At 41.9% G+C, this 27488-nt stretch overlaps 1 protein-coding gene across 4 annotated transcripts in view; it reads right to left on the bottom strand.

Annotated features, from left to right (window-relative positions):
- Positions 1-13051: 13051 nt before the first annotated feature.
- Positions 13052-27488, bottom strand: part of RMI1 (RecQ mediated genome instability 1) — a 153044-nt gene continuing 138607 nt past the window's right edge. Inside the window, exons 2-3 of one of the 4 annotated variants that reach the window (XM_080372761.1) lie at positions 27343-27395; positions 13052-25339 (exon numbers count right to left, since the gene is read on the bottom strand). In XM_080372761.1, the coding sequence (XP_080228887.1) occupies positions 23433-25316 (1884 nt within the window). In that variant the 5' untranslated portion in view covers positions 25317-25339; positions 27343-27395 and the 3' untranslated portion in view covers positions 13052-23432. The other 3 variants (XM_080372762.1, XM_080372763.1, XM_080372764.1) reach the window with 3 other exon arrangements.

Below are 27488 nucleotides of genomic sequence, written 5' to 3'. Positions count from 1 at the left end.
TAGACCCCTGGCATACCTCACTTGTTATCAGCCTCTAGGCAGAGTAAGATTTGATAACTACTGATAGTCATTCAACCACTTTTTATCTCTGTGATTGTCCACTGTTGTCTTAACTTGAAAACAGCGATATTGTGGGAGACAGTGTTAAGAGCCTTGTTAAAGGTAATGACATCCACTGTTCTTCACCTGTCCACAAATCCAATCATTATGTTATCAAAGGCAGACAGGTTGATCAGGCATGATATAGTCTTAGAAAATCCATACTGACTGTTCACAGTATCTATCTTCCCCTTGGTCTGCTCAGAAATAGGCTGTGAGAAGAATCTGTGACTTTTCCAGGGACCAAACAGAGGGTAATCACCTTGTCACTCCTTGGATTGACATTGGCCTCTTTTGAATACAGGTATACATTTTGCAGCATTTAAGTCTCTTTCTTTGACAGAAACCTTTCCCAATATGTACCTTTCAAAGGTGACAGAGAACTGCCTGTCACGGAATTTAGACATCTCCCTCAGCACCTTTGGGTGCAGTCTGTTGGGTCCCAGAGACTTGTGTGGGTTGATGCCTCACAAGCAATTCCTGACTCAACCTTCATCCTGAGCTGGTAGCCCCTCTCCTCCTCGAGTCCTGTCACTAAGCACAGAGGTCTGGCAGACCTTGCTGGTGAGAAAGAAGACAAGTACTCTAGCCTTACCTGTGCACACTGTCACTACGTCATCCCCACCCATGTGTCAGCAGCAGTCTCATATTCTCCTTGTTCACAGACTTTTACTGCCATTCTCATCATACACACGCTTCCTGGTGGCCTTGACATCCCTTCCAAGTCTCAACTCTAGCTAAGCTTTGGCTTTTCTGGTAACATCCCTCTTGCACAGGCAATATTTCTTAAATGCTTTCTTTGTAGTCTTGCCCTCATCCCCTCTCCTGGACACCACTGTTCTGAAATGAGCAGCACCATGAGCTCCCCAATTACCCAAGCTGATGTCCTAATACATTTACTTGATATCTTGAGTTCAGGCATAGTCTGCTTTTGTGTTTCTGAATAAGCCAAAATCTGTTCTCATGAAGTCCAGGATCTGGGCTCTACTGCTTTTCTTCCTCATTCCTCTTGGAATCTTGAAAACCACTATTTTATGGTCACTGTAGCTGGGGCTGCGACTGATGACCCTTGCCCACCAGCACATCCTTGTTAGACACAAATCCAGCTGTGTGTCACCCCTGCTTGGCCCATCCGGTACATGTATTGGGAAGTTACCTCTGATAGTCTCCAGAAAACTTGATTGCTTGTGTCCTGCCACACTGTCCTTCCAGGCAGTGTCATACATCTGTGACACAGACACCTCCTCAAATATTTCAAAGAAGGGTTCGCCCACTTCCTCACCTGGCCTGGCTGGTCTGTAACTTACCCCCACTACGCTGCCAGCTTTACTGGCCTCTCCTCTGACCCTGGCCCACAAGCTCTCCCACACCTGTCACCTGTCCCACACATCTGACCGGTCCATCCCTCAGAAAGCATCCCCCTCCTCCCTCCCCTGTGTGTGACTCCTGAAGGACTTGTGTCTGTGCACCGCAACACTCCAGTTGTGTGAGCTATCCCACCTCCTCCGAGCAACCCCACTGACGTCCCAGTTGTGTGACTGCACATGGTGCGCTAGTCCCTCCTACTTGTCTCTCAGACTGCATGCATATGTGCTTACACACTTCAGATGCCTCTTCCTTTACTCCATTTTACAATTTCTGAGGTTTCTCTTGTTCTTGATCCAACACCTCCTCATTTAACTACATCCTTTTGCCATCACTCTTAGTTTAAAACTCTCCTCAACAGTTCCAGCCAGTATTTGACAAAGACGCTCTTGCTCTGTTTTGCTGAGTGGATCCCAACTCTTCCTAGCAGTCCTCAATCCACAAAGTGGGTCCTGTGGGGCTAAAAGCCAAATTCCTTTCCATGACACCTGCTGTGCAATGATGAGTTGATTGGTGCTATCTGCAGAATCCATCAGCCCCCCTGAGGGCTTTCCCCTGAATCAGCAGGGCAGCTGAGATCCATCCTGGGGTACCATGCCCTCAACCCTCAACTCCAGAGCCATGCCATCACTCTTAATGTACCATGGCCATATCACTGGAGCCCACAGGGCTGAGCAGGAGGGAGGAATAATCTAAGGGCTGAGTAAAGCACAGATTCCCAAATCCAAGAATTTGGAAAGCAGCAAACCTCCCTAGACAGCAAGTCAGGTTAGCAGAAGTTGCCCTCTGGAATCACCCACTATTACTCTCCAGATTCCTCCCGCTGCTCCTATAGGATTTGGGCTATGATGCTTCTACAGACAGGGCTTTCTGACCCTCACCTGCTATCAGGTCCCTATGCCTACTGTGCAGGCGGAGCAGGAGCTGTTCTCCTGTTGCCAGAAGTCACAAGCTTTCATCATTCCCCCTCACAGGAGTCTCTACGCACCCCATGATCAGTCACAGCCTCTGCCTGCCTCTCCTTATGGCCAGCTGGCCATTCAGGCTCCGCTCTCTGCAGTCTGTGAAGATCTTGTCAGCACAATGCCTCCAACCGCCCCAGCCCTGGGACTGCCTGCAGCCCCGGGCACAGGGATCTGCCGCCTCCTTCTGGAGTTCTGTCTTGCGTCCAGGCCTCTGATGTGTTTTACCCTCTACAGCTCAAGCAAACTGCAGAATATGAGAGCAGGGGACAATCCGTTCCAAACGCGAAAATATTTCACAAAAAACTCTGCTGCTTCTCTGTGAGTGAAATATGTTGAATGTAAAGGCCATTCTGCATCTGGTCTTCCTAGCCATGGTATTACAGGTCTTTCCCATTAATGCAGTACCCAGTATTTCCAATACTGTCACCAGGTGGCTTGGGCAGAATAGCTTTATGCTGTATGGCACCCCGCTGCCAACCATTGAGGTGTCTTCTCACAGCAGCCATTCAGTCTGGCGTTACCTCTGGTATGTGAGTCCTGCATCTACAACCTACTTACCTAGCCCCACATTGAGGATCACACCATAAAGGAGGATCTTGATGACATATTAGGCCTTATTTATTCTAACAATTTGCATGGACAAATCACGCAGTCACATTCTGATCACCGTAGTTTTCCACTCCTGTTAGCTAAACCTCTAGTGTTTTTAAGTGCCCCCAACATCCAGTCTGAAGCCCAGTTCCTGGTGCCATGTTGTCCCCCTTGGTTGTCATCCCTTCCTCAAGGCAATGGCAGCTGTGACTAGTTGGTGAATTTCTACTGGGCCCATGTTGGTAAAGGAAAGCATAGTAAGACCTTAATAAATTTAATCAGAATCTGAATTCTTTGTCACAGACCTGCCAGAAATTTCTGCTGCCTTACCACCAGCTGAATTATTTATCCTCTCTTGGATAAAAGAATAGCTCACAGGAAATTCCAGACCTTTTCAAAAAAGTCTGTTGACTGAGTTATTTGGAGAATTAATTTCCTACGGTTAGACTCACAAATGTGGTCCTCCTCTTCTCTGCATGAGAGACAGAGAGAGACTGGAAAGTACAACCCCTTCTGATTCCTAAATTTTCAAGGACTCCTAGGAAGATGTAGATCTGACAAGCTCTCCTATACATCTGCCTGTGAGACCAGTGCGGAAGATTGGAAGAGCACGGCTACTGTTCAACTGCCAGCCTCTGCAAGCTTGAGTCTCCAGCCAAGCCCTAATTAGTTTTGGGGTTTGGGAAGAAAATAAAGATTCACCATCTCAGAAACACATCTGCAGTTACTTCTGAGTGGAAGCTATACGGGACATAACTTGGTTTCAGGCACAGTATATTGATGTGCATGAAAAAAAACCCGGTTGATTTTCTTCATGAGATGATATTAACCTAGGGTTGTGGCCGAGGTCTCTAAGAAACAAAACATGTCACCCTTCCTAAAGGTTGATAGTTGCATACCAACAAACAAAAATAATTCAGTTCCATAACTCTCCTGTTTTTCTGGAACAAATGGGAAAATGTATACATTTTTGTTTATATAAAGATGTACATACCTATATACCTTCATGTATTAGATACAGAAATCCACACTTTCACGCTGACAAATGTGGTGGCAGCTAAGCAAAGTCTACATCCTTGTTTAACATGAGTTTCAAAAGATACAGTAATATTCTTCAAAGCTCCTATAATACTGGTTCTAAGTTCTATTTTCTTCTACATACCTACTTACTTTTCTTGAGCTAGCTTATAATAAGGAAGTCCAGTATAACGTGGACCTGCAGTCTTCCACCCTGGTGCAAGTAATACTACTATCACCTTATTGTTTACATTCCTAATTCTGCTTCAGCTGTATCCAACCCTTTCTGCACTCATAAGCACTATCCTTTCAAAACATTTCTGAAAAATCTCTTCCCACACTCATAAACAATACAGTATCTTGTCTGGAGCTGCAGGTACAGTCATTAAAGGACAACAAACACTATTTCTCATCTGAATGTTGAGACCCAGAGTTGGAGGCTATGTGACACAACAAGCAAGGACTTTGAGAATTTTTTTGTAACATGAATGACTGTTCAGCCCACATCCCTTCTCCCAGCATTCTGGAGAACCAGACAGATTCATTCTCTGACCACAGCCAGTCTTTGGGAATCCCGTAGAGCACTAATGGCAACTTTTATCTGTATTAGACATGAGATCACTACAGATTAGAATCTGCTTTTTTCCCATACCAGCTTTCACCAACTGTGAAGGTAAGTTTGGAAGTGTATAGAAATCCCTGCTGTTGTTTTAGGACACCTTCACCCAAAAAGACCAACTCATGATAAAGTCCTACTCTAATCAGAAATTTGCCCTATTAAAAATCAAATACAAACTTTCTTTTTGATTGGGTCCAAGAGACTACCAGTCTATATCTTTCAGTCTTAAAAATTCAACCTGGAAGTTACTAAGATAGATTTTTTTTTTTCCTTTACTTGCATACTGTTGGTCAAGCAAACCCTGTAACTGAAATGTGAATTTTGGTTGCCCGTATCCATCTATGCGTTCTGACTTGTTCAGTTGCTCACTGCTCAGTTCTCTGGTGCCAGAAGAAATAACATACTGCAGGCATTAAGGTCCACACAACCAATTTTCACATGTGCTGTACCGAATGATTGCACTAATTTACTTCTTAAATGATTACAGAAGACATCTATCTACCTATCTCATGGACTTTCAGATATTTAATTGCATACCAAGAGGAACATTATGACATTCTAAATATGATTTATTGGTGGTACCACTGCTTGCAGCAAAATTAAAAATGGATACAGAAGTCCAGTTGAATAACCTTAGATCACAACTTCTTTGGGAATGTGTGCAGGTACATCCCAAGTAGTATATAATTCAAAAGTAAACACTGAAACCAGTAAATCTAGTTGCAACATTTTCAAAACACATTTTTGCAAAAACATCCTGATTGTCTGAGCAGAAGCATATGAAAGACACTAACTTAAGTCTGCAGAGTTCCTGTTGGGAAGGTTTTGTAGCATCCTAGGTCAGACAGTTATTTCAGCTGAGAAAGGATGAAATTGAAAATCTGAATATTTTATCCAGAAATTGATATTTCAATGCAATTTCACTTGTGAAAAATGTTTTAAAACTTTTGGGTTTACTCTAGTGCAGAACAGAAACAAACTTAAAAAGCTTGACTGTTATAATGAAATTGAATTTCCATCTTTCACTAATGCTAGTAATTGTATTGTTTTCCAGAGGATTACAAAACTGGACTAAAAATATTCATTCAGACAACAGTACTTTTTAGACACTCTTTCATCAGAGGATCTCAAGTGTAATTAATTATGCCTTGCAATACTCCAGCCAGGAACACCATACCTACATACTACAGTAAATACAGCACAGAGATTAAATAATTTCCCACTGTCAAACAAGTAGTCTGCCATGGAATTCACTATCTCCTGACTCCCAGTCCTTCGACCTGAACACAATGATTCCTTCAAGTTGTGGGAACTAATGGCTGTCATTAAACCTATGCAAAATACTACTATCCACAAAAGCACAGGTCACACTATAGGTCTCAGAGGAGAAAAAGCTAAAAAGAACCTGTATTTAGTAAGTGACTTGCTATCTATCAGCAAGGAAAGTTCAAAATTATTTCTTTTTTTAAAAATGAGCCATTTCATTGTTATTGTCATCCAGCAATGCATCATTCATTTATTAAATAAGAGATCAGTATTATATCTGAAATGTGGACTAATTATTCTAAAAGCATTAATCAATTTGTTAAGAACTTTTCGGTAATAATGTACCCTTCGTTGCTACCACAATAAGACTTACCTCACATAACCATAATCTGCTTACTGATACAAATACCACCTCCTTTTAGTTAATTTCAGCAAAACATTTTAGAAGTGCTCTAGGCTGAAAGGGATAATAAATAATTTTTAGGCTGAAAGTTGAAGTGGATTGATTAGAAGCAATTTTTTGTGTTTTACACAATAAAAAGATGAACTACATGGTTCACGGAGCCAATTTACAGAGCAACCTCTTCTCTCTAATTGCTGCTAGACTAATGTAGAAGCGCACTCCTAGAAAGTAGAGACATCCATTTACCCAATCATATCATTTAAGTAGTAAATACAAGTAATGGATTTTTCCATTAACTTTCATATTAGCCTTGCTACATTCCACCTGTGACCCTCATTTTAAGAGTGCAATGCTCTTTTATACCATTCTGTAACAATAATAAAGGTCCACTTCAAAATTTTTCAAAGTAGACCGAGGACATTTTAGAAAAACCTTAATTACGGGACATAACCAATCTCACTAATTCCTGGTAATGTATTGTAAAACCAAATTATTTGCTAAAATGTCTAAAACATTCCCATCTTCAGAAGCAGAAAAGAACATTTCCTCTATTTCCTCTGGCACAAGAATCTAGTGACTATTTTTTTCTGACTACTTAGTCTGTGGCTGTCCCAGGTACTGTTAAATTTATTTTAAGACTTGTTTGGGATTTTTTTAACAGGAAATGGACAAACTCCTATTTAAATCAAGACAGGAATTATTTTTTTTTTAGTACTGTTCACACAAAAATAGATAATATATTGTTGCGGGAGAGAAAAAAGGCATATTTTTAGCTCCACCCATTATAGCAAATCAGAGTATACAGCATAATTAGTTTTATGTTCCAGGTGTCTTCTCTAAGGAGCATTTCTACTAATTGCTGGAACTGCATCAAAAAGAATAACATAGGTAAATACTCTGGGAGCAGAAGCAGAATATTTAAAGAGTACTTTCCTCATGTCTAACCTGAACCTTTTCTGCAGTAATTTGAGCCTCTTACTTCTTGTCCTACTTCAGGCACTAGCTTAAGTTTTTTATTTTGGTGTGTAATAATCTTACATAAAACTTTTATGCATATTAGAAGACTATCATGTTTCCTCATTCCTCTCTCCAATCTTACTTCAGGTAAACAACCTGATTTCTTTCAACCTGTCCTCACCACACATGTTTTCTTTACTGATGATCATTATTGTTGCCTCTCTGGATTTTTCCTGTTTGGTTCACACCTTCCCTGAAGCAAAGTTCCTCCGTCTGCACAGGGTAAGCCTGCACAGACTTAGCAGTGCTGACCAGAGAATTACTGAATGTATTGTACTGCTTTTGGCTGGGATTAAGTTAATTTTCTTCATAGAAATATCACATGCTGCTATGTTTTGGATTTGTGACTAAGTCAGTATAGATAATACAGTGATGTTTTAGTTCTTGCTGAGCTGTTGCTGAGCAGCACCAGGGTCTTCTCTGTTTCTCACACTGCCCCACCAGCATGTAGGCTGGGGTGCACAAGAGGGTGGGAGGCGATACAGCCAGGACAGCTGACCCCAGCTGACCAGGAGGATATCCCATGCCACATGGCATAGTGCTCAGCAATACCAGTTGGGGGAAAACAGAAGGAATGGGGGACATTTGGCATTACAACATCTGTCTTCCCAAGCAATACACGATGGAGCCCAATCACCCTGGAAATGGCTGAACACTGCCTGGTGCTGGGAAGTAGTGAATGGATCCCTAATTTTGCCTTCCTTGCGCACAGTTCTTACTTTACCTGTTAAGATGTTATCTCAGATGCAGGTTTTCTTTTTTACCCTTTGATTCTCTTCCTCATCCCACTGGTGGGGAGGGAGGGAAGGAGCAGCTGTGTGGAGCTCAGCTGCCCACCGGGGTTAGCCTACCTCTTTCACCTTTCAGGTTCTAACCCTTTTCATATTTCCCTGTCCAACACTTTGTCATTTTCACACTCACACAAGGCTGAGGCTCACCTGCTCTGTGGTCTACTACACCCCATAAATACTTTCCCGAAGAGCTGCTGCCTAACCAGTTACTGCCTGTACTTAATTTGAGCAGTCTGTTGCTCCTCCTCAAGCGTAATACCCTGTACTTGTTCTGACTAAATTTCATTGTTGGTTGTTTTTAAACTGTATATCCAATTTGCCAAGGTCGTTTTGAATCATACTTAAAATGCTCAAGTGTCATCCTAGATTCCTGCTGCAGGCTAAACTCAAGAGACATTTTAGTGGAAACGGTAAAGTAATTTCTGAGAAGAGGATGACAGAAAAAACTATTTTGTCAGTGGCTTGAAGGTAAACTTAGAAATACTAGTGCATATGGTCTCACCACTCTTATCTCTGTGCTTACAGGCACTACATACCCAACCTGGCTGCCTGTCCCTTTCTGCCATACCATCAAGCTTCTTTCTTTTCCAGCTCTGCAAGTTCCCAGTGCCCGAGCTTTCAGCTTCTGACCATCTATCACCAGCTTAAGAGTTCATGCTTAGAGCCTTTTCCAGATCTATTCAAGTTTCTCACCTTAGCTGTCCTGCCTTTCTGCCTCTGCACGCCTCCAAATACCCCAGTTCCCTTTTTCTGCATCTACCTGACCCATGTCCCCCTCTCATATGTGTCTCCAGTTTTTGCTTCCTGTTCTTTTGTCCAGGTACTCAGAAACTCAGGACTGCCCTCTGCCCCTGGGCAACCCTTTACAAAAATGTCATTTGCCGCACCTTTCATTTTGCTTCCTCCAGCCTCTGCCTTTTCCTTACTTTCTGTCTGAAAACTCAGTCCTGTCTGCTGCATTTGCCCCTTTCTCTCTCACAGACACTGAGGTCTGCAGAGCAGGAAAAACTCCTCTCAGCTGGTGTGCTGAGTGCCAGGCTGCTACTGGCAGCCAGTGACTGCAATTGTAAGGAAAGTCCCCATCAGTCACTGCAGTTTTGAGAGGCAGCAGGCCACACGCAGCACCATTAAAACGACAAGCCTCTAAGGGGAGGGGTTGTGTGTGTGTAGTTACCATCACAGACCCTACTTTTAATAGTATATCTACAAATATAGTGGATATAATAGAGTAAGACAACAGTGCTACCTCTGTTCCAGCTGTTATGTGGCTACCTGAAATCTTACAAAAAAGACCAGAACCCTTGATTTTGGTGGAAAATGAACATGGTGAAAAGTTTGAGAGTATGCATCCTCAGGCTCAAATATCAGGAAGTAAACAAAAAAGTCTTGATATTTTTGAGATGTAAAATAAAAAAACAGTTATGCCTGTCTCATGCTTCTTGGAGCAGAAATCACTACTCTATTCCCACTATTGTTTTCCCATGGTCTTCTTATTCATCATTCACAAGCCTGGAACAAAAAGGGAACATGGTGGAAAAGTGCCGCATTCTGATGATCTCCATCTTGTGAAATTCACAGCCTCGATTGTTGTGCTCTATTAACGTGATCTCCTTCTGCAGCAAGGTGACCTGCTTAGCAGGTGAGGGAGATGTTGTCTGCTTAGACTTCAGTAAAGGCTTTGACACTGATTCCCACAGCATTTTCCTGGAGAAACTGGCTCCTCATGGCTTGGAGAGGTGTACTCTACGCTGGGTTATAAACTGTCTGGACAGTCGAGCCCAAAGAGTGGTGGTGAATGGTGTTGCATTCAGCTGGTGTCTGACCATAAGTGGTGTTCCCCAGGGCTCAGGACTGGGGCCAGTTCTTTCTAGTATCTTTGTTGATGATCTGGATGACAAGATTGAGTGCACCCTCAGCAAGTTTTCAAATGACACCAAGCTGGGGGTGGGAATGTTGATCTGCTGGAGGGCAGGAGGCTCTGTAGAGGGATCTGGGCAGGCTGGAGCGATGGGCCAAGGCCAGTTGTATGAGGTTCAACAGGGCTCAGTGCCGGGTCCTGCCCTTGTGTCACAGCAGCCCCACACGGCGCTACAGGCTGGGGCAGAGCGGCTGGAAAGGGCCTGGTGGGAAAGGGCCTGGGGGTGCTGGTCCACAGCCGGCTGAGCGTGAGCCAGCAGTGTGCCCAGGTGGCCAAGGCGGCCAGCAGCACCCTGGCTGGTACCAGACACGGTGTGGCCAGCAGGACCAGGGCAGCGATGGTCCCCCTGTACTGGGCACTGGTGAGGCCGCACCTCGAACGCTGTGTTCAGGTTTGGGCCCCTCGCTGCAAGAGGGACGCTGAGGTGCTGCAGCGTGGCCAGAGCGGGCAGCGAGGCTGGTGCAGGGTCTGGGGCACAAGGCTGGTGGGGAGCGGCTGAGGGAACGGGGGCTGTTCAGTCTGGAGAGGAGGAGACTCTGTTCCTGTACAGCTCTCTATCTCTCTTGAGCTGCCTGGAAGGAGGCTGTAGGCAGGTGGGTGTGGGTCTCTTCTCCCAGGTAACAAGCGACAGGACAAGAGGAAACAGCCTCAAGTTGTGCCAGGGGAGGTTCAGATTGGATATTAGGAAAATTTATTCACCAAAAGGGTGGTGAAGCATTGGAACAGGCTGCCCAGGGAGGTGCTGGAATCACCATCCCTGGAGGTCTTTAAAAAATGCATAGATGCGGTGCTTAGGGACAGGGTTTAGTGGTGGGCTTGGCAGGTCTGTGATTTTAAGCAAAAAGTTGTTTATACTTTGTACTATGATATACTTAGAAGGTCCAGATGAGAGCAAGGCCAGCAATATTAGGCACTACAGTTAATAAATGTAAATAAATAGTACAAATCCTAATGAACTTACTGCTTAAGAAAATAAAACTTAAATAGGAAAAAACCCCACACATATGAACAGTGTACACAACAGGAAACTAAGAAACTGGAAGAGAGGATTAAATTATTGGTAAGGCTTCTGTGGGATTGAGATACTCGTTCTTAGCAATATAACAAGTTCTGTGTATTTATTTCTCTAACCTAACGTTGATTTTCCTTAGAATGGCTCTATCTACACTCACTGAGGTTAAGTTTACAAAAAAATCTTTCAAAATAATATTATCATTACCATTTCATGTAACATTGCTATAAATCCCAAATAATTAATTCACCTTATGTTGCCTAATCTAATGCTACTTATAAATGTTCAGGTAGTGTTTTAAATTAATTGGTTTTCATGATTAGACAGATAAACTTGCATGGAGGTTTTTGGTTGTTGTTGGGTTTTTTGGGGGTTGTTTTTACAGTTTAATAAATACTACTGATATGAGGATTATGACATTAACTGTACTTCTATTAGTGACTGTGAGCATATCAGATTTTTTTCACAGAATCATAGAATGTTTTGGGTTAGAAGGAACCTTAAAGATCGTATCGTTCCAAACCCCTTGCCTTGGGCAAGGACACCTTCCACTAGATCAGGTTGCTTAAGTCCATCCAACATGGATTATCCTGATTAAGCCCCATGTTGTAACAGAAAGGGATAGCAATGCCAGTAAACTGGGAATACGTATTATATTGACAAAATATTTGTTCTTTGAATGTTTTGCAGACCCTGAATCAGAGATGGTATACAAGAATCCCATTTTCAGCCAACATTTTATATTCACCAACCTTCTGGTGTAGGTGTAGTCCAATTATCACATTTTGTTGATTTTCACCAGGGGCTATTAAGTGCAAAGGTACAACCTCTGGCTAAGGGGGTCCACAAGCCAGAGATTGCTGAAAGAACCAGGGAGGTAGCACTATATGCCTGCCATGCTACCCTTTGTAACCAGTACCAGACATTTTCAGGGACAAAACACTGAATTACATGGGTTGTTCATGTCAACCTTTACAGGCTTCCTGTATTTTTATTTATAGAAAAAAAATTTCATGTATTTGCCCTAGTATTTCAATGTAAGTTAGTATCTGAATTCTGGTATATGAGATTATTTTGTTTACAAATGGTTTTCTACACACTGGAGGTGTGAAATATCACATTTACCATATCATTTATGTATTTTTAGTAATGTATTCTGAGAACTCACTAGGACACATGGGTGGAAAATTCTCATTTAAAGTACAACAGTTATTAAGCAACTTTAAAATTTAATTAGAACTCTTTGATGCATTTCATTATGAGGTTATTTTATAATTACTCAGCAGGTCCTAGGTATTTACTAATGCAGAAGTGACAGTACATGATACTGCTGAATTATAACTGCACAGCTGGAGAAGATTCTTAGAGAAATAAAGACCAAATAAATGCATTGTTTAAGAAGCATCGGGGGAAAATTCAGCATCGAGCATCCTTCCTCCCCTGCCCTTCATAGTTGCAAATAATTCTGCAAAACTGTTGTGGTTTCAGTTGGGGTAGAATTATTTTTCTTCTTAGTAGCTGATACAGTGCTCTTGTCTGTCTCCTAATGACTTTAAGGAGCCTACCAAACAGAATCAGTTTGTTCTTTATTTATGCAACTTACAGGAGTAGGGATATTAGTACCTAGAAGAAAGCTCTGCTCCTAAGTAATGGAGAGATGGGCTAACTGCTGCAGTTGGCCCTGTACCCACTCCATTGGGTTCAAAATACACTGACATGCTACCTTTTTTTTTCCTTGGGGAAAAAAAACCCTAAACCTGCAGTTCCTTTTGCTTGACTAATACGTGCATTGCACACCCTCCCAAATTCTGCCATGAAAAATTAAGTTACCACCATCATTCAAGACTGCTTAAAGAATATGGTAATGTTACTACCTCTCAGAGAGATGAAGACATTAGTGTAATTCAGATATTATTTGTGCACTCATTCACAGAAGTACAGTTTATTTTTTAACACTTCCAGACATAAGAAATAAAAGCTGAATGGAATACTCGTAAGAAAATAATGATTTTATTTTTTATAAAATAAAGATTGCTTTCTCTTTTGACTAGGAAAATACCAACAGAAAACAAAGTGTAGATACTAAAGCCCCTCAAATTAAGCAATTTCTTTGAATGTCTTCACTGGTATCTTTAATCAGTATAAATAAGTACGGTTTTCATTTTTAACTTCTGCAGTTGAATAGTTGAATTGGGATTTCTACAATCACTTACTCTTTTTTTCACTTTTTTTCAGCTTTGAATTTCTCTTTCTCCCCTCCTCCTTTGTTTATTACTCTCTACTGCTCCTAACAAAACTATTGTTTAATTCATGGAAGAAAACAGAGGGTACAGTAAGCTTTTTCTCATTGTGATATTCAGAGCTCAACTTCTTAGCTTCCTTTCCCTCTGTTCTTTTTGGCCTCTTCATATTTTCGTCCTGGTTTCCTCTGCTGGTTCCAAAGGACGCCTGCTGCTATGCGCCAGCAGAACTGTGGCTGTGGCTGGGGTCTGCATTAAATCACCATATGCAGCTCCCCATGAACCTCCCCCTGCTTCTTTCCACCCTGCACCGTTTCCTCCTTTATACCTTAGGGAAATGATTCAAGCTAAAATCCAACTCAGCAACTAAAGAGAATTTTTAACCCAGCAGCAATGGGTTATGGCAATGTTTTTGATAGTTTTTAAGCCAGCACAGATAAGATGGCATGCAAGCATGAAAATGAGGGCAGGAAAGGTCTTAATACCTTCTTTTCATGGCCAAGCTGGTTCATACAGATCTAAAGCAAATGCAGAACTACCATACAAAATTATCAGGTCCTTAATTCTTTTCAGTCAGCCAAACACCATCTTATGGTGCAATATAGACACTATTTTATTAGCTGGTGTTATTACACAGAGTCTGCAAACTGGTACAAATTATACCCGTTTAAGCATCCTTACACCAATAACACAGCATCCAACAATTGCCAGACTGTCAGTTGTATTACAAGTAATGTAGTTGCACTGAACCTGTCCCCCATAAAACCCACGCAAATTCATTTTCGGGGCCTGAAAGGCATCAGGTTACCCCAGACACCTGAATGGTTTGTTTGCAGGCTTCTTCCATAGAACAAACATGCAAGTTTTTGCTTCCGACAATAAGCAGGATATGACCGTTCTATAAAAAAAAAAACCACAGCAGCCTTCAGGTTTGACACACAAAGATTGTAAGTACTATGGGAGATATTAAGTACTTCTTGTAGATGCATCCTACTATGAAAGGGTCCAATAAAAATTTTGGTACTGATTACTCTGTGTACATCACTACATCAAATACACCGAATGTGTAAGGAACATTGCTTTCTGGCTTAGAACAGCAACTTTATTTTAAATATATTTTTCTACAGAAACCAAATTAGATTAAACCCAGCAAATTATGCTTGCTTTTTTAATGTTATTTGATTTAGTTGGTTTTTTCTCTACTTAAATAAGCAAACATCTTGCTAAATTACACTTCAAGATACCAGACTTTCTCATCAGTCACCCCTTCCTTTTCCACTAACAAATTCTTCTCCTTTCATAACCTTACACTCCCACAATGAAGTCAGAAATGCAAACTATTTCCCAATATCAGACCAACACAAAATCTAAGCTGACAAAATATTAGAACATGCCTCTGTCACGATAAAAATTCGGTTTGCTGACTTCTATCACAGAACATCTTTCTTGAACATTTGAAACCTTGGTATAATAAAATATGAACAAACTGAATGTGTTTCTCAAGAAGATCTAAAGTGGCAAATTACACTGAAGACATAATAATACTGGATTTCTAGATTCAAAACTATTCATTTCACAAAATAATGAGTCTTCATAAATAATACTGAACTGCACATTTAAATCAGTTTGTTAAAATTATCAAAACATTAATTTTTTCCTTATCACACATTTTCAAGTATCTGCAGCTGAAAAAAGCATTTTTAAAGAAAGCTTCCCTCTACAAAGCAGCAGCAACAGAGGCTGCAATATTTAATTCCTATTTATAGGACAGCGGTTTTGTTGGAGCTCCATCAATACATAGTACACTGCTGAAGGATATCACATTCTGTGATGGCAATAGCCATGCTGCATTTTGTGCGTTTGCTTCTGTCTATGTAAACAGATTAACTCTACTTATATGTGGATAAATAGTACTTAGCTGAGTATTCACAATTATTTTTTTTAATTTTTGCACATGTACCCAGGGCCTAATTTACTGGTTATTATAAAGGCCACTACGAAGTTATCAGAAGACGGAACTAATTCCCAGTTCTGTTCCTGAAATAGCAGAAATGGAAGAATGATCACGAAACAGGAGTTTTAAATGCAACTGGGAAAAGAACAGTCACCTCACTGGGTTACCTGAGAGAAGAAAATCAGAGGGTTTTTTTGTGTGTGTCTCATGATTAATCACCTACCTAGAGACAGTAGATACAGCATTTTGCTGCAGATAGAGGATTATTTCACACTGTTCTCTGTTATTTTACATTTTAAATTTTATAACCAATATTCTGCAACACTAGTATTAAAAAACAAGAAGGTCATAAGATAATGTAGTTTTTTAAAAACATTATGTAGCATCATGTAGCATCAACCTCATGTCCTTTCACAAGCAGCAATAGACCCCATAGCTAAGACATCTGCTTTTCTCCTATTTTGGCTTTGCCTGCACTGTCAAATGTGACCACACAGTATTTAACAGCTGATGCCAGTCAGCTTTGTACCTGACCACTTGTGAAACAGTAAGTAAAACTTATTTCAGTGTTCTTGCATACCTTAACATACATTTTAAAGTGGTATAACAAATTCACATAGTTTTCTCATGGCCTTTGCTGCACATATGCTTGGCAGCATAGTCTTGGCAGCTCAAGGCTATTTTTCATCAATATGTGCATTTGAGTAACTGATGTGTAAGTATAAGGTTCCAGGCATACACATTTTGACAAACATGTATCTGCTGAATTCTTGTAATGCTTTCAATGACAAGTAGATCCTTTTTAACACTTTCTATTTCATGGCATTTTCTAATTTGGAGAAACTATATGAGGGCAATTACAGTAATTGCTGGTACCAAGGGGTAAATTACCTAAGCATGTGCTTAGGTAGCCAGGAGCACTAGGGTTGGTAAGTCTGGTTTTTTTACAATAAATGCTAGATTTGTTGTTTAATAACAATACGCTTGCCCATATTTTATATATAGTATGCATCAGTTAAATGATGACTGTATTGTAATTGTAAATATTAAAAGAAATTGTCCTAAATGTAGAAAAGTCAGTTATGAATATTTAGCTTGTAATTACATTTATTTTCCAAATGCTGTTAGTGGAATAAAAAATTTCCTCTCAATTGTCGTAAATCACACTCTATTCCACCAGATTCTTTGAACATATGCGTATTTTCACCTTGGCATTTTAAGATGGGGTTTTTTTTTTTCATTCAAAAGAATGCTTTGTGAAGGCTGCAATTCTGCCAGTACTTTACAAGTGAGATTAGACCATCATCTACTTCAGTTAATGCTACCTTTGCTTCATATTTCTCCTGAAACTACAAACACCATTAAAAAAAGCCCTTGACCCTTTATGCAGAAACAATAATCTGCTTTTTCCCCACGACCACCATAGCAAAGGCTGTCTCATCGAAGGCCAAAATTCAGAACTACCAAGGATGCAAACACAAAGAACTTGCTTAACATGTCAAGGTGGTCTATACCAGCCAAGTTAACTGCAAAGGCTCTCCATGTAGCCTGTGCAAGGATTTAAGAGCTTCTAAAAAGGCTAAATCACTGGGCAGGGAGCTGCTCATTTAGCTAATAAGAAGCATTAAGTACTGAACAACTCCTAGCTCTCACCTCCACCTACAGATAAGGTGTTTAACAGAACTGGAAATATGCTTTCAGTCACTTGGATTGAAATTTCTACTGCTCTCTGGAGTAGCCATGGAATTGAGGCACATTTCTTTACCTTTGCTGCAATGACTTTGTGAGAGCTCCCTCAGGAAATGGGGAAGTATCCTTGTCCTGAAAAGCCTCTAATACATAACTCCTACAAACGCCTCTCAGTTCATCCAGTGCTGTTCACCTCTCTATTCATGCCTTATTACCAATACAGATGGTATTTGGGACACCTCCATTTTGCCCTTTTTCATATTAATGGAACTTTGTTAAAATCAATGACGGTTTTGTCCTTGGAAATAGTGTAAAAGTTAGATCATTTTTTTAAAATTCATCTGCCACAAAACAGTGCTGTATACTGCTGTTGCTTTGTAAGTAGTGCTGTCCTGTCCTACAAGTTACGTTCTTTCACCATCTGCACTGCCAATCTAATAAAAGGTATTGAACTATTAAAACCAGAATTAACTGTGACTTGTATTACAATTAAATCTATGATACAGTCCTTCTCCTAAGAAACTCACAGCTTACACAGGCAATACAGATACCAGAAGCAGCAGGTGATCCATGAGCAGGTGACAGGAAAAGCTCTGTGGGGACAGGCCACTTGCAAACATGAAAGGTTAAGCGCAGTCCTGGCTGCAGTAATGTTGACATTGCGCCGTTTTAAATACTCAGAGAAGTGTGCAAGTAGTACCCCTCAGCTTCAGAAGATCTGACTGCAGCTTATTTAGGGGTCCACTTGGATCCAACAGGAGACTGCCCAGGTAGGCAGAAAGGCCCTCCCTGAAGCACACAAACACTGGACAGTGTAGCAAACCAAGCTGGTGCGGCATGGCACACCGGCACAGATGGGCAAGCAAGCCCTGACTGAGCTCAGCTGTAAAAAACAAGTACGTGGAGGGAATGCCAGGAAGCCTACAGGGACACTGGTGATGCATACTGGGATGAGAAGGGTGACAAACAGGGCTTCTGTAAAGGGTCAGGAGCAGTGGAAGACTGAGGAAAATGGGGCTTACTGTTCAGTAAGAGAGGGGACCAACTGACAAAGGACATGAGAAAGGCTGAAGTACTCTATGCTTTCTTTGGCCTTGATTTTCACTGGTGAAGATTTGCTGCCTGGCCTCCCTTTTTCTGGAGCCTAACAGTTATCTGCAGAAAGGTAGTACAACCCACTGCAGGGGATGACAGGACAGGGAGTGCAGCAATCCTGACCAGAAGACCTTACACACAGGGGTCAGTGACCCACAGCACACTCAGCCTGGGCAGGCACACTGGCATGGCCCCCAGGCTGCATGGAGCAGTGCAGGTCCCTGGGCCACAGCACACCAGCTGCAGGACTAGCTCAGGCAGCGCAAGGTGCCAGAGCAGCCAGCAGGCAGCTCCTGCCAGCCACCAGAGGTGATGTCATGTGCAGGGCCTTGCCTTTATCCAAAAGCTCTACCAACTAGCATTTTAAAATCGTACTTTACAGAGTCTAAGTGTCTGACTGAGAACCTATGTACCAGCACCTCCTGGTGAAGGTGGAGTACCTTACCCTGCAGACACATACAGCTCTCCATGGGACCAAAGAGGGTGCTGCTGAGGACACCAGCTCACATCACCACAAGGCCACTCTACGATACAGCAAAGGTCCCAGCCATCAGGTTTTTGACGACTGGAAAAAGGCAAGTATCACACACATCTTCAGGGAGGAGGATCCAGGGAACTACCAACAGAGGCAGCCTGACCTCAGTCCCCGAGGTCAGAGCAGATCCTCCCTGAATGCATACCCAGCCCCATGAAGGAGGTGGTGATGGGACAGCCGGCACAGGTCTATCAATACCAAGTCATGTTGGCCAAACCTGATTCCCTCTAGGAAGAGGCTTCTGGTTAAAAAGATTAGGGGCAAGCAGGGGAGAAGCTACCAGCCATGGAAAGGAAGGGCAGGGGGTAAGAAAAGGAAAGCAAGCAGTCAGTGATAAAGAACAAGTACTGCATAGGCTGGACACATGGACTGATATAAATCTCATCAAGTTCAACCAAGGCAAATGCAAAGTCCTTCATCTTAGCAGAAGTAACCCCATGCAACAGTATGAGTTGGAAGCCAACTATTTAGAAAGCTTTACAAAGACCTGCATGCCCCAGCAGACAGGTTGAGCATCAGTCAGCAGCATGATCTTGCAGCAGCAATGACCAGCCATGTAACAGGCTCTATCAGAGTGGTAAGCAGGTCCAAGAAAGCAAGCCACCTTCTGCTTTTGGCACTTGTGAGGCTGCATATGGAGTAACCTGTCCTATTTAGACTTCCAAGCACCAGAAAGCCACTCACAAAGGTCTTGTCCAACCTATACGATGCTATGATTCTATGACAACAAAGCAGGTGACCAGCTGCCATCTGCCAAGGCAGAGAGGGAGCTGGAGCACATGCCACTCCCTGGTGAGAACAAGAACCAGGTTTGTTTGGCTTTAAGAGGCTAAGAATCAAAAACAGAACAAATTCTGACAGCAACACACTGCAATTTTGCCATGTTAGAAAGTTCAGTGTAAATAAGGGAAAAAAATCCTTAAGCAAAACAACATTCAAAAGTGACACACCAATACAAAAGTATGCTACATACACATTTAGGTGAGAAGCAGATTTGTAGGAAACATCTACCTCTTCTGTTGAATTAAAAGAGGAGTTGCAATGTCATGCTGCCCTTAACCTCTCATTTGCTGTCATTATGGTTGGCATTCTGTTCCTTCTAGAACCATAATGCAGAGAATTGGATCTGAAATGAATGGTACTATTTTTTGGCCTTTCCTCCCAGGTAAACACATTTAAGTTTCCTTGCCACCAGACAACTCAGATGCACTGTACTATAAATCACTTTTCCTTCCCTAAACAAAGAGCTTAAAATTACTGCCTTTTTAAAAATAAATGCTTGACATTATTACAGCAGCACACTAAGAAATAGGGCTTTGTATTTATAACCAAATGTTATGTTTCCTGTTCTATCCAATCATGTTCCATACTCTGCTACTGTGAAAACTTCTCCTACTGATATGACCAGAAATACCTAATTCTTTTAGTGTGAAATCATAGTGCTGGGGCAGTAAAGCATGCACCCCTTAAGAAATCCCTTAATATTCCCAACTGAGACTTGACAATAACACTATCTCAACTATTGCTTCCTTAGGACACTATTCATTCAACAAGGAGGAAGTCGACAGGTTACAATGACATGCATCGTGGCCAAACTAGTATCCAGTCAGATTAGGCTAGTCCTCAAACTGTTCTTGCCAGCCTAGTTTATTTCAAAACCTGCCACATTCTTTGGTCTAGCCACTGCCTTGTCCTACAGTTTGAGACTGAATACCTTTAAAGGAAGTAGAGTGAAGCAAAGTTTCCAAGAACTTTCTTTTTTCTACTATCTTGCCTTAGTGACAGATCTTTTAAATGGGATATTCTGATGCACCTACCTGGCACTGTAGCCAATTTATGGTTTCCATTTTCTTTAATAACTGTAAAAAAGGCAGGAAGAACAAACTTTCATCATTAATATGATAACATGGTAGGTTTTGTACATTAAAACTGAATTAGCTGTAAGTTTCCACTGTGATCAGCAATGAAAAAGTGCAGTTTATTCTTCCCATTAATATGAAAACATTCTTGAAGAATACAGCTTCTGAAACTGTACACAGCCAGGTACCCTGCAGATGCGCAAGTCTACTGAGCAGCTAAAAAAGTGTTAGCAAGAAAAAGTGAGTTTGTAAAATATGGAGAAGAAACAACAGAAAAGGCAGAAACTGCTTTCTGCTAGAAGGCTACGTGTACACTCAAGAGCAGCTGCCATCACAATTGCCTTCAACAGCTCATACAGAACTCTGTTGCACTCCCCCAGCTGAAGAGAGTGGTCATACTTTTGCTCCAAATAGTTACCATGGTCAGTTGGGGTTGCAGCCTGTTCTCTGAAGTCTGCCTGTCAGAACTCTCTGATCACCTGAAGGACTGTGACATGCACCACTGCTTGGCACACTAAGGCAATACACACACACACAGCAAAAAAGCCTTAAGACTTAATAAAGAAGTCGGTTCTGAGAGACAACAAAATGGGTAAGGCATGAGCCAATGACTGGTACACACAGCCACATATGCCATTTTCTGTTTGACATACTGCTGTTACCTAAGCATGCTTTCGCAAAATCACTTCATTTCATTCCATTTCCTGTCTGAAAAACTATACAATACTTTTCAGTAATTCCAAAAGCTTAAACACAGATCCAGAATTATTGTACACCAGAAAATTGCACTGAAGTATCTGCAGGGCAGTCAAGCTGTAAACACCTAGCAGTACGGAGATTTACCTTCTTGCCTGCACTGGAGAACAGGCACAAGAACAGCATTCCAGGAAGAACATCCTGAAAATGAAAACAAGAAGAACAGGCGGAAGGGGTGAAGGAAAAGTCAGACAAACAACACTGCATGTAAGGTCAGGGGCAGACGACATAGGAAACAGAAGACACATGAACTTATTTTAGCAGAAATCACTAAACATCAACACAAATGCAGAAAAATTGGGGCAGATAAGACTGCATCTGCTGAAACAAAGACAACGCTTAATTTGATTCTGTGCTTTGAAGGGCATTCCTCTTGCTTTGCACAAGTAGAATAAAATCTCTGGATTATTTATTTAGCCCGAATTTAAGGACTCCTATCCTTTTACATGATAAGGCCAAAACTTCAAAGGAAGTTTCCATAACCCATCATAAAAGAAATATTTCCATAAACCTGCACTAAAGGTTTAATCAGATGTATTACCTTTTACAGGGATTACATGAGATGAAGCTTGGTCCATTTCCTACTACCAAGCAATGCTTTCTGAAGCTGTAACTAAAGATGCAGCAATATAGGTTCCACAGAGGAAAAAGCTTTTGCTGTTAAAAAGAGTTCTAAATGATGCATAATTCCCAACAGACTTGGAAAATATGCCCAAAGATGACTCACGGGGTTATGGTTTGCTCAGGTTAACTTTGGAGTGGGGAGGGAAATGGAAGGAGAGGAAGGAAAAGGGACACAGGAATTTATGCATTTCTAAACCGTAAAAAATATAAGGCTAAAAAGCTTATACCTTGAGCCTGAAAAAAACCTCAAGAACCCCCCTCCTCCACTTTTACGTTTGTAAATTTTACCTCTAGTTTTCCTTAGGTCACCTGGAGTCTCAAAGGATGCTTCTCAGCTGAGGGCAGGGCAGTAGGGCAATACTGACAGTCTCTCACAGCAATTCCCAATGGTCTAACAGACATTGTCCAGAGAAAGAAAAGGCTCTAAAAAAAAGATACTGACAGCCCAACTGAAAAAAATTCCTTTCTTGCCTACCAATTCCAGATTTTTCATAAACACTGCCAACAATGCGCAGACTTCTCCAGTTGTTGGTTCCCTAATGCTGGCAGTATTCTCATCCTTCTCATTTCAAAAAAAAAAAGAAAAGAAAAAAAACCCACAAGAGAAAAGAGAACGATGGGAAGAAGGAAGAACAAAATCTAATCAAACCACTTCCAATAGTTCATATACTCAACAAGGTGTACATTTGTGTTTTAAAGTGACTAAAAAGCTTCCACCACAGCCTAAATGAAAATTTTAATTATTTACTTTTATACATTCTAAAGCAGAAATGTTTTTAAAAAAATCAATCAAAACCATCATTAAATACACACATACAACAGCTTTGTAGCACAAGTATTTAGACTACTTTGTGGAAAAGTTAGACAGTAATTCTAAGAGTTAATGAATAAGGTTGCCTGTGGGTTCAAAACTATTAACAACGGTTAACATTAACACGACAAAAAAGATTCTCCATGTTATAATCATTCTTTTCTGTTAATAGGAGATTTCAAATTATTCGGCTTTTTTAAAATTTTTTTAAATATTCAGCTTTTTATCTCACTTATATATAGGGTTGTTTTCCCCACACACACCCCTCAACATTTGGAAGAAAACCTTTCATTTCTCCAGACTTCACATTCTTGAACACTGAATATGTATTGAAATTTTCAGGTTGGCACAGTCAGAGGTGACCGCATTTAAACAGTAATTCTTTGTTTAAATGTACTTAACCACTCCTCCAAGTAAAGACTGACAGTCTCCTACAGCTACCTTTTAAAAAACAGGCAAGTAATCATCCTTGAAAAAGTGTAACAATGAGATAGTTGGTTTGTTATCTGTTTCCTGACAAATTCTGCTACTCCAGATCACCAGTCAAGGACACAGAGGATTTTGCAGAATGGAAATAATACATGAGTATTTTAAACCAAGACAGAAAAATTTGAAAACAATACGATCACCATAAGAAACAAACTGCTAAGTTTCACTCCAACAAGTCATCTCCTCTCACTGTTCCATCATTTTCCCTGGCAAGAGAAAAAGACATACCACGTAACTTTAAAATTTAACTTTCAGCAGCCCTTCAGGGGAAACCTGACTTAGGTGCTCCTAATATACAGTCTGCAAGTTTGCACACGTTATTTATTCAAACGTTTCTTCAACTGTTCTAGATGCCTTGCATCAGCATCCTGAAGAATTACGACAGTCGCTTTTGACTGAACCGGATTAAACTCTATGGTCATCAAACAACAGAGATCGATCAGTTGTTTTTGGCATTTCTCTAAACCATCCTTAAGCTTCATATGTAAAGCTCTATCCTTTTTCAGCCTATTCATTTCAGGCACTGAAAAGCCAATCAAACTTGTCAGAATATCATCAGCAAAATCTACTTCGAGATAAGCTGAACCATCAGAAATTTTTGCCTTTATGCCCCAGGACCCATTGCTGCTTGTGAGGTTTCCAGTGAGAGTAACAATAAAGCACTTAACTTTCAGAATCGTAATCGTTTCTGGTTTTTTTGCAAGGAGAAGGGAAATATATGTGAAAGGTGAAGAATCTAAGTCTAAATGTGCCTCTGCTGCTCTACAAGGAAAGGTCTGTGAATCGTGGTTCTGCTGAACTGCTTGTGGATCTGCTTTTGAGAAAAACAGAAGATCATTGTCTAACCGCCTGCTGTCAGAATTGGGCTGAGATTTACATTTGCTCTCATCTAGGTATGTATCATTCTGCCTTTCTTCAGGAGGCTTTTCCAAAGAAAAATCTGTAGAACTGCAGGTCTGAGGTAAGCTCTTGTGCTGTGAAAAGCTACTCATACTATTTCTATATCCATCAAATACTGTTCTTCCAGAAGTGTTTTGCTTGCTTATAGTGTCTACAGGCTTATTTCTTTCATTCACATCATCTTTTTCACAAGTGCCATTTAAAGATGAATTGCAAGAGCTTCTAGATATATGTGGAAGCCTCTCAGTAATTAAACCTATGTTTCTGTTCACAACCACTGGCGGCACTTCTTCCGTCTCTCTTTGCATCTCTTCTTCCAGAAGAAAGTCATCCTCTAAAGGAAAGTCATTTAAAAAGCCATCATCATATTCTGTGGGAGGTGAAACTTGTTCATCTGAACTAGGCAAAGGCCTTCCACATTCTCCCAGCAAAGCGTTTCCATTGCACACAGTCAGTGAACCTGTGGCTGTACTAAAATTGTTGCTTCCACTGCAATATCCACTTTCTAAAGCTGTTTCATTGTTTAAAGTAAATTCATTACTTTCACCAAGACTGGCTAAAAGCTCTTCATCCGAAGGACCTGTATTTTGTTCTAATTCATCCACAGGCCTTGAAACAATTTGGTTGTGACCAGCCCACCCAACAGAATTAGGGCTTTCAGTTTCTCCAATTAACATAGCAAGGACTCTTTCTTGAGAATACTCCTTCAGAAGAACATCCACTTCACCGCCCAACAGTTTCACATTTTCTGGTTTAAGCAGAAGGACTCCAAGACGATATGCAATATTACCCTGTACAGTGATTTTTGTTCCAGGAGGAAGATTACTATGGAGGACAGGCACCGGTTGATACTCCATGCCCTGAATTTGATGTATCCCATCAGTCAGTTGCAGCATCAGCAGTCGAGTAGGCATTGCTTCCCAGGGCTTCTGAAATGCCTGAGTACTAGTTGTTACTTCTTCATTTACAGTACTTTTCCCTCTTAGCTTCTGCAACTGCAAATATGCTGGCTGGCTAACATCAACCAGTGAGTCAATCTGTATAGAGTAGAAGCCTGACAACTCTCCTTTGGGAGCATCTAAGATACAGTCAGGCAAAATGGGATATTCCAAATCTCTTAGATCGGTAAGAAGCCATTGCTCAAATACCTGCCTGTTAATCTGAGCTTGACTTAAATTACTACCACTGTTTTCTTCCTGGATCCAATTAATACATGCTTCCAACCATGTCCAAGGAACTTTAACATGCCATGTTGATGCAAGCCAACTTTCCACTTTTGCTGCAATGTTAGATGTAGACATCTTCTTTTAAGAGAGTGAATTCCCTAGAACAAAAAAGACTTATTTACTCATCTGACAACAGCTAATGTTATAACAAGTCTGCTCATTTTTTATAAAAAACTGGTCACAAGTCAAAGTTCTGCTATTCTACGTGTGACAAAATAGAAGCAATTTAAATTAAAAACACTTCTACAGATACTAAAAATACATGCATTTCCAATATTTGAAGTTTCAATCAGCATAAAAAGTATGTGCATTTGTGTTATCATGGAGTAGCAGTAAAGTATGGAGACTTATATGAGCAATCCTACTTGGTGACATCCCCTTTTCTGTTGATTTAATTAGAAACACCTAACTGAAATCCTTTTGTTACAGATGGAAAGCAGATAGATGAAAAAAAGAATGAAAACAAAAGCAGTTGTTACATGTATGTCCTCTCTTTTTTTTGTTTTATTTCTGTGGGCACTGCTGTTAACACTCTGTTTACTTTTAAAATTGACCTGAAAAGTTATTCTCCCATTTCATCAGCATTGTTATTAAGAGACCCTAACTACAACAGAACCAAGCTGGGATTTTTCAGCACTTGTACCACAGGGCTGACTTCTCCACTTTAACTGGATGAAAGCTTTGTAACTGACAACAGAAAGCTACCTTGAAATATCACTGTTACCTAGAGACCCAGCCCAGGGTTTGGCTGCAATAGCACCAGGTCTTGGCTGTCATTATCACAGGAACATCAGTGGCTAATAACCTGTAGCTTCTTGTTAGTTTAGGAAATAGCTATGCACATTTAAAATAAGAGTATTTCAGTTGGAAGGGACCTACAACAACCATCTAGTTTGACTGCCTGACCACTTCAGGGCTGATGAAAAGTTAAAAGAAATAAAGGCTATTGTCCAAATGCCTCTTTTTAAGGCATTGACAGGCATGAGGCATTGACCACCTCTCTAGGAAGCCAGTTCCACTGTCCAACCACCTTCTCCGTAAAGAAATGCATACCTCTGAACCATTCCCATGTGTCCTGTCACTGGATCCCAGGGAGAAGAGCTCAGCACCTCCCTCTCCACGTCCCCTCCTCAGGAAGCTGTGGGGAGCAATGAGGTCACCCCTCAGCCTCCTTCTCTCCAAGCCAGACAAACCCAGAGTCCCCAGCCGCTCCTCACAGGACATGTCTTCCAGCCCTTCCACCGGCTCCGTTGCCCTCCTCTGGACACGTTCCAGGACCTCAACATCCTTCTTAAACTGTGGGGCCCAGAACTGCACCCTGTGCTCGAGGTGAGGCCGCACCAAGGCCAAGTACAGCGGGACAATCCCCGCTTCTGACCGGCTGGTCATGCTGTGTTTGATGCCCCCCCGGACGCGGTTTGCCCTCCTGCCGGCCAGGGCACGCTGCTGACCCACACTGAGCCTGTGTCAGCCAGCACCCCCAGATCCCTCCCTGCAGGGCTGCGCTCCAGCACTCCTCTCCCAGTTCATACTCGTGTGCAGTGCTACTCCATCCCTGGTGCAGAATCTCTCATTTGGGCTTGTTAAATTTCATCCTGCTGATGACTGCCCAGTGCTCCAGTCTATCCAGGTCCCTCTGCAAAGGTCTCTTGCCCCTCGAGAGCGCCAACGTATCAATAGCAAACTTGCTACTGATGCATTCACCTCCTGCACATGGACCGCTTACAGAACACTGATGAGGCTGCCTAACTGCGTATGGATCATGTGTAACCCCTTACAATGGGTGTCCGAGGAGCTCAACGAAAACTGCAAGTACTGTAACAGTTCAGAAACAGAGGTTTGCGGTTCATCGTCACTATAAGCTGCAGCGAAGAAAGAACCCCCTGGCCTCCAAGCTCCCACAGAGCCCCACCACGCAGAGGACACCGCACAAAGGGTGAACCAGAGTAAAGTGCAACCGCGCGCTCGCGCGGCGCTGTCCCCCGCGCCGGGCCCCGAAGCGAGGCGAAGAACGGGGGGGCGGGGTGTCACACCCCGCACCCCTCAGAGAGACCGAGCCCTCTTCTCCCGCGCCGCCTGCGGCTGAGCCGCCCGCACTTACCGGGGAGAGCAAGCGCGGCACCAACTGCGCCACACCAGCCCCCACCGCCGCGCGCTGGGGACAGGGAGAGGGCACGGCCCCTCTTCGCGCGCAGCTCCCCAAAACCCCTGCGCACGCCAGCAGCCAATAGGAGGCGCGCGTCGCGC

The sequence above is a fragment of the Falco punctatus genome, assembly GCF_963210335.1.
Source record: "Falco punctatus genome assembly, chromosome: Z".
Classification (NCBI taxonomy): Eukaryota; Metazoa; Chordata; class Aves; order Falconiformes; family Falconidae; genus Falco; species Falco punctatus.
This window is presented reverse-complemented; position numbering and strand designations above follow the sequence as displayed.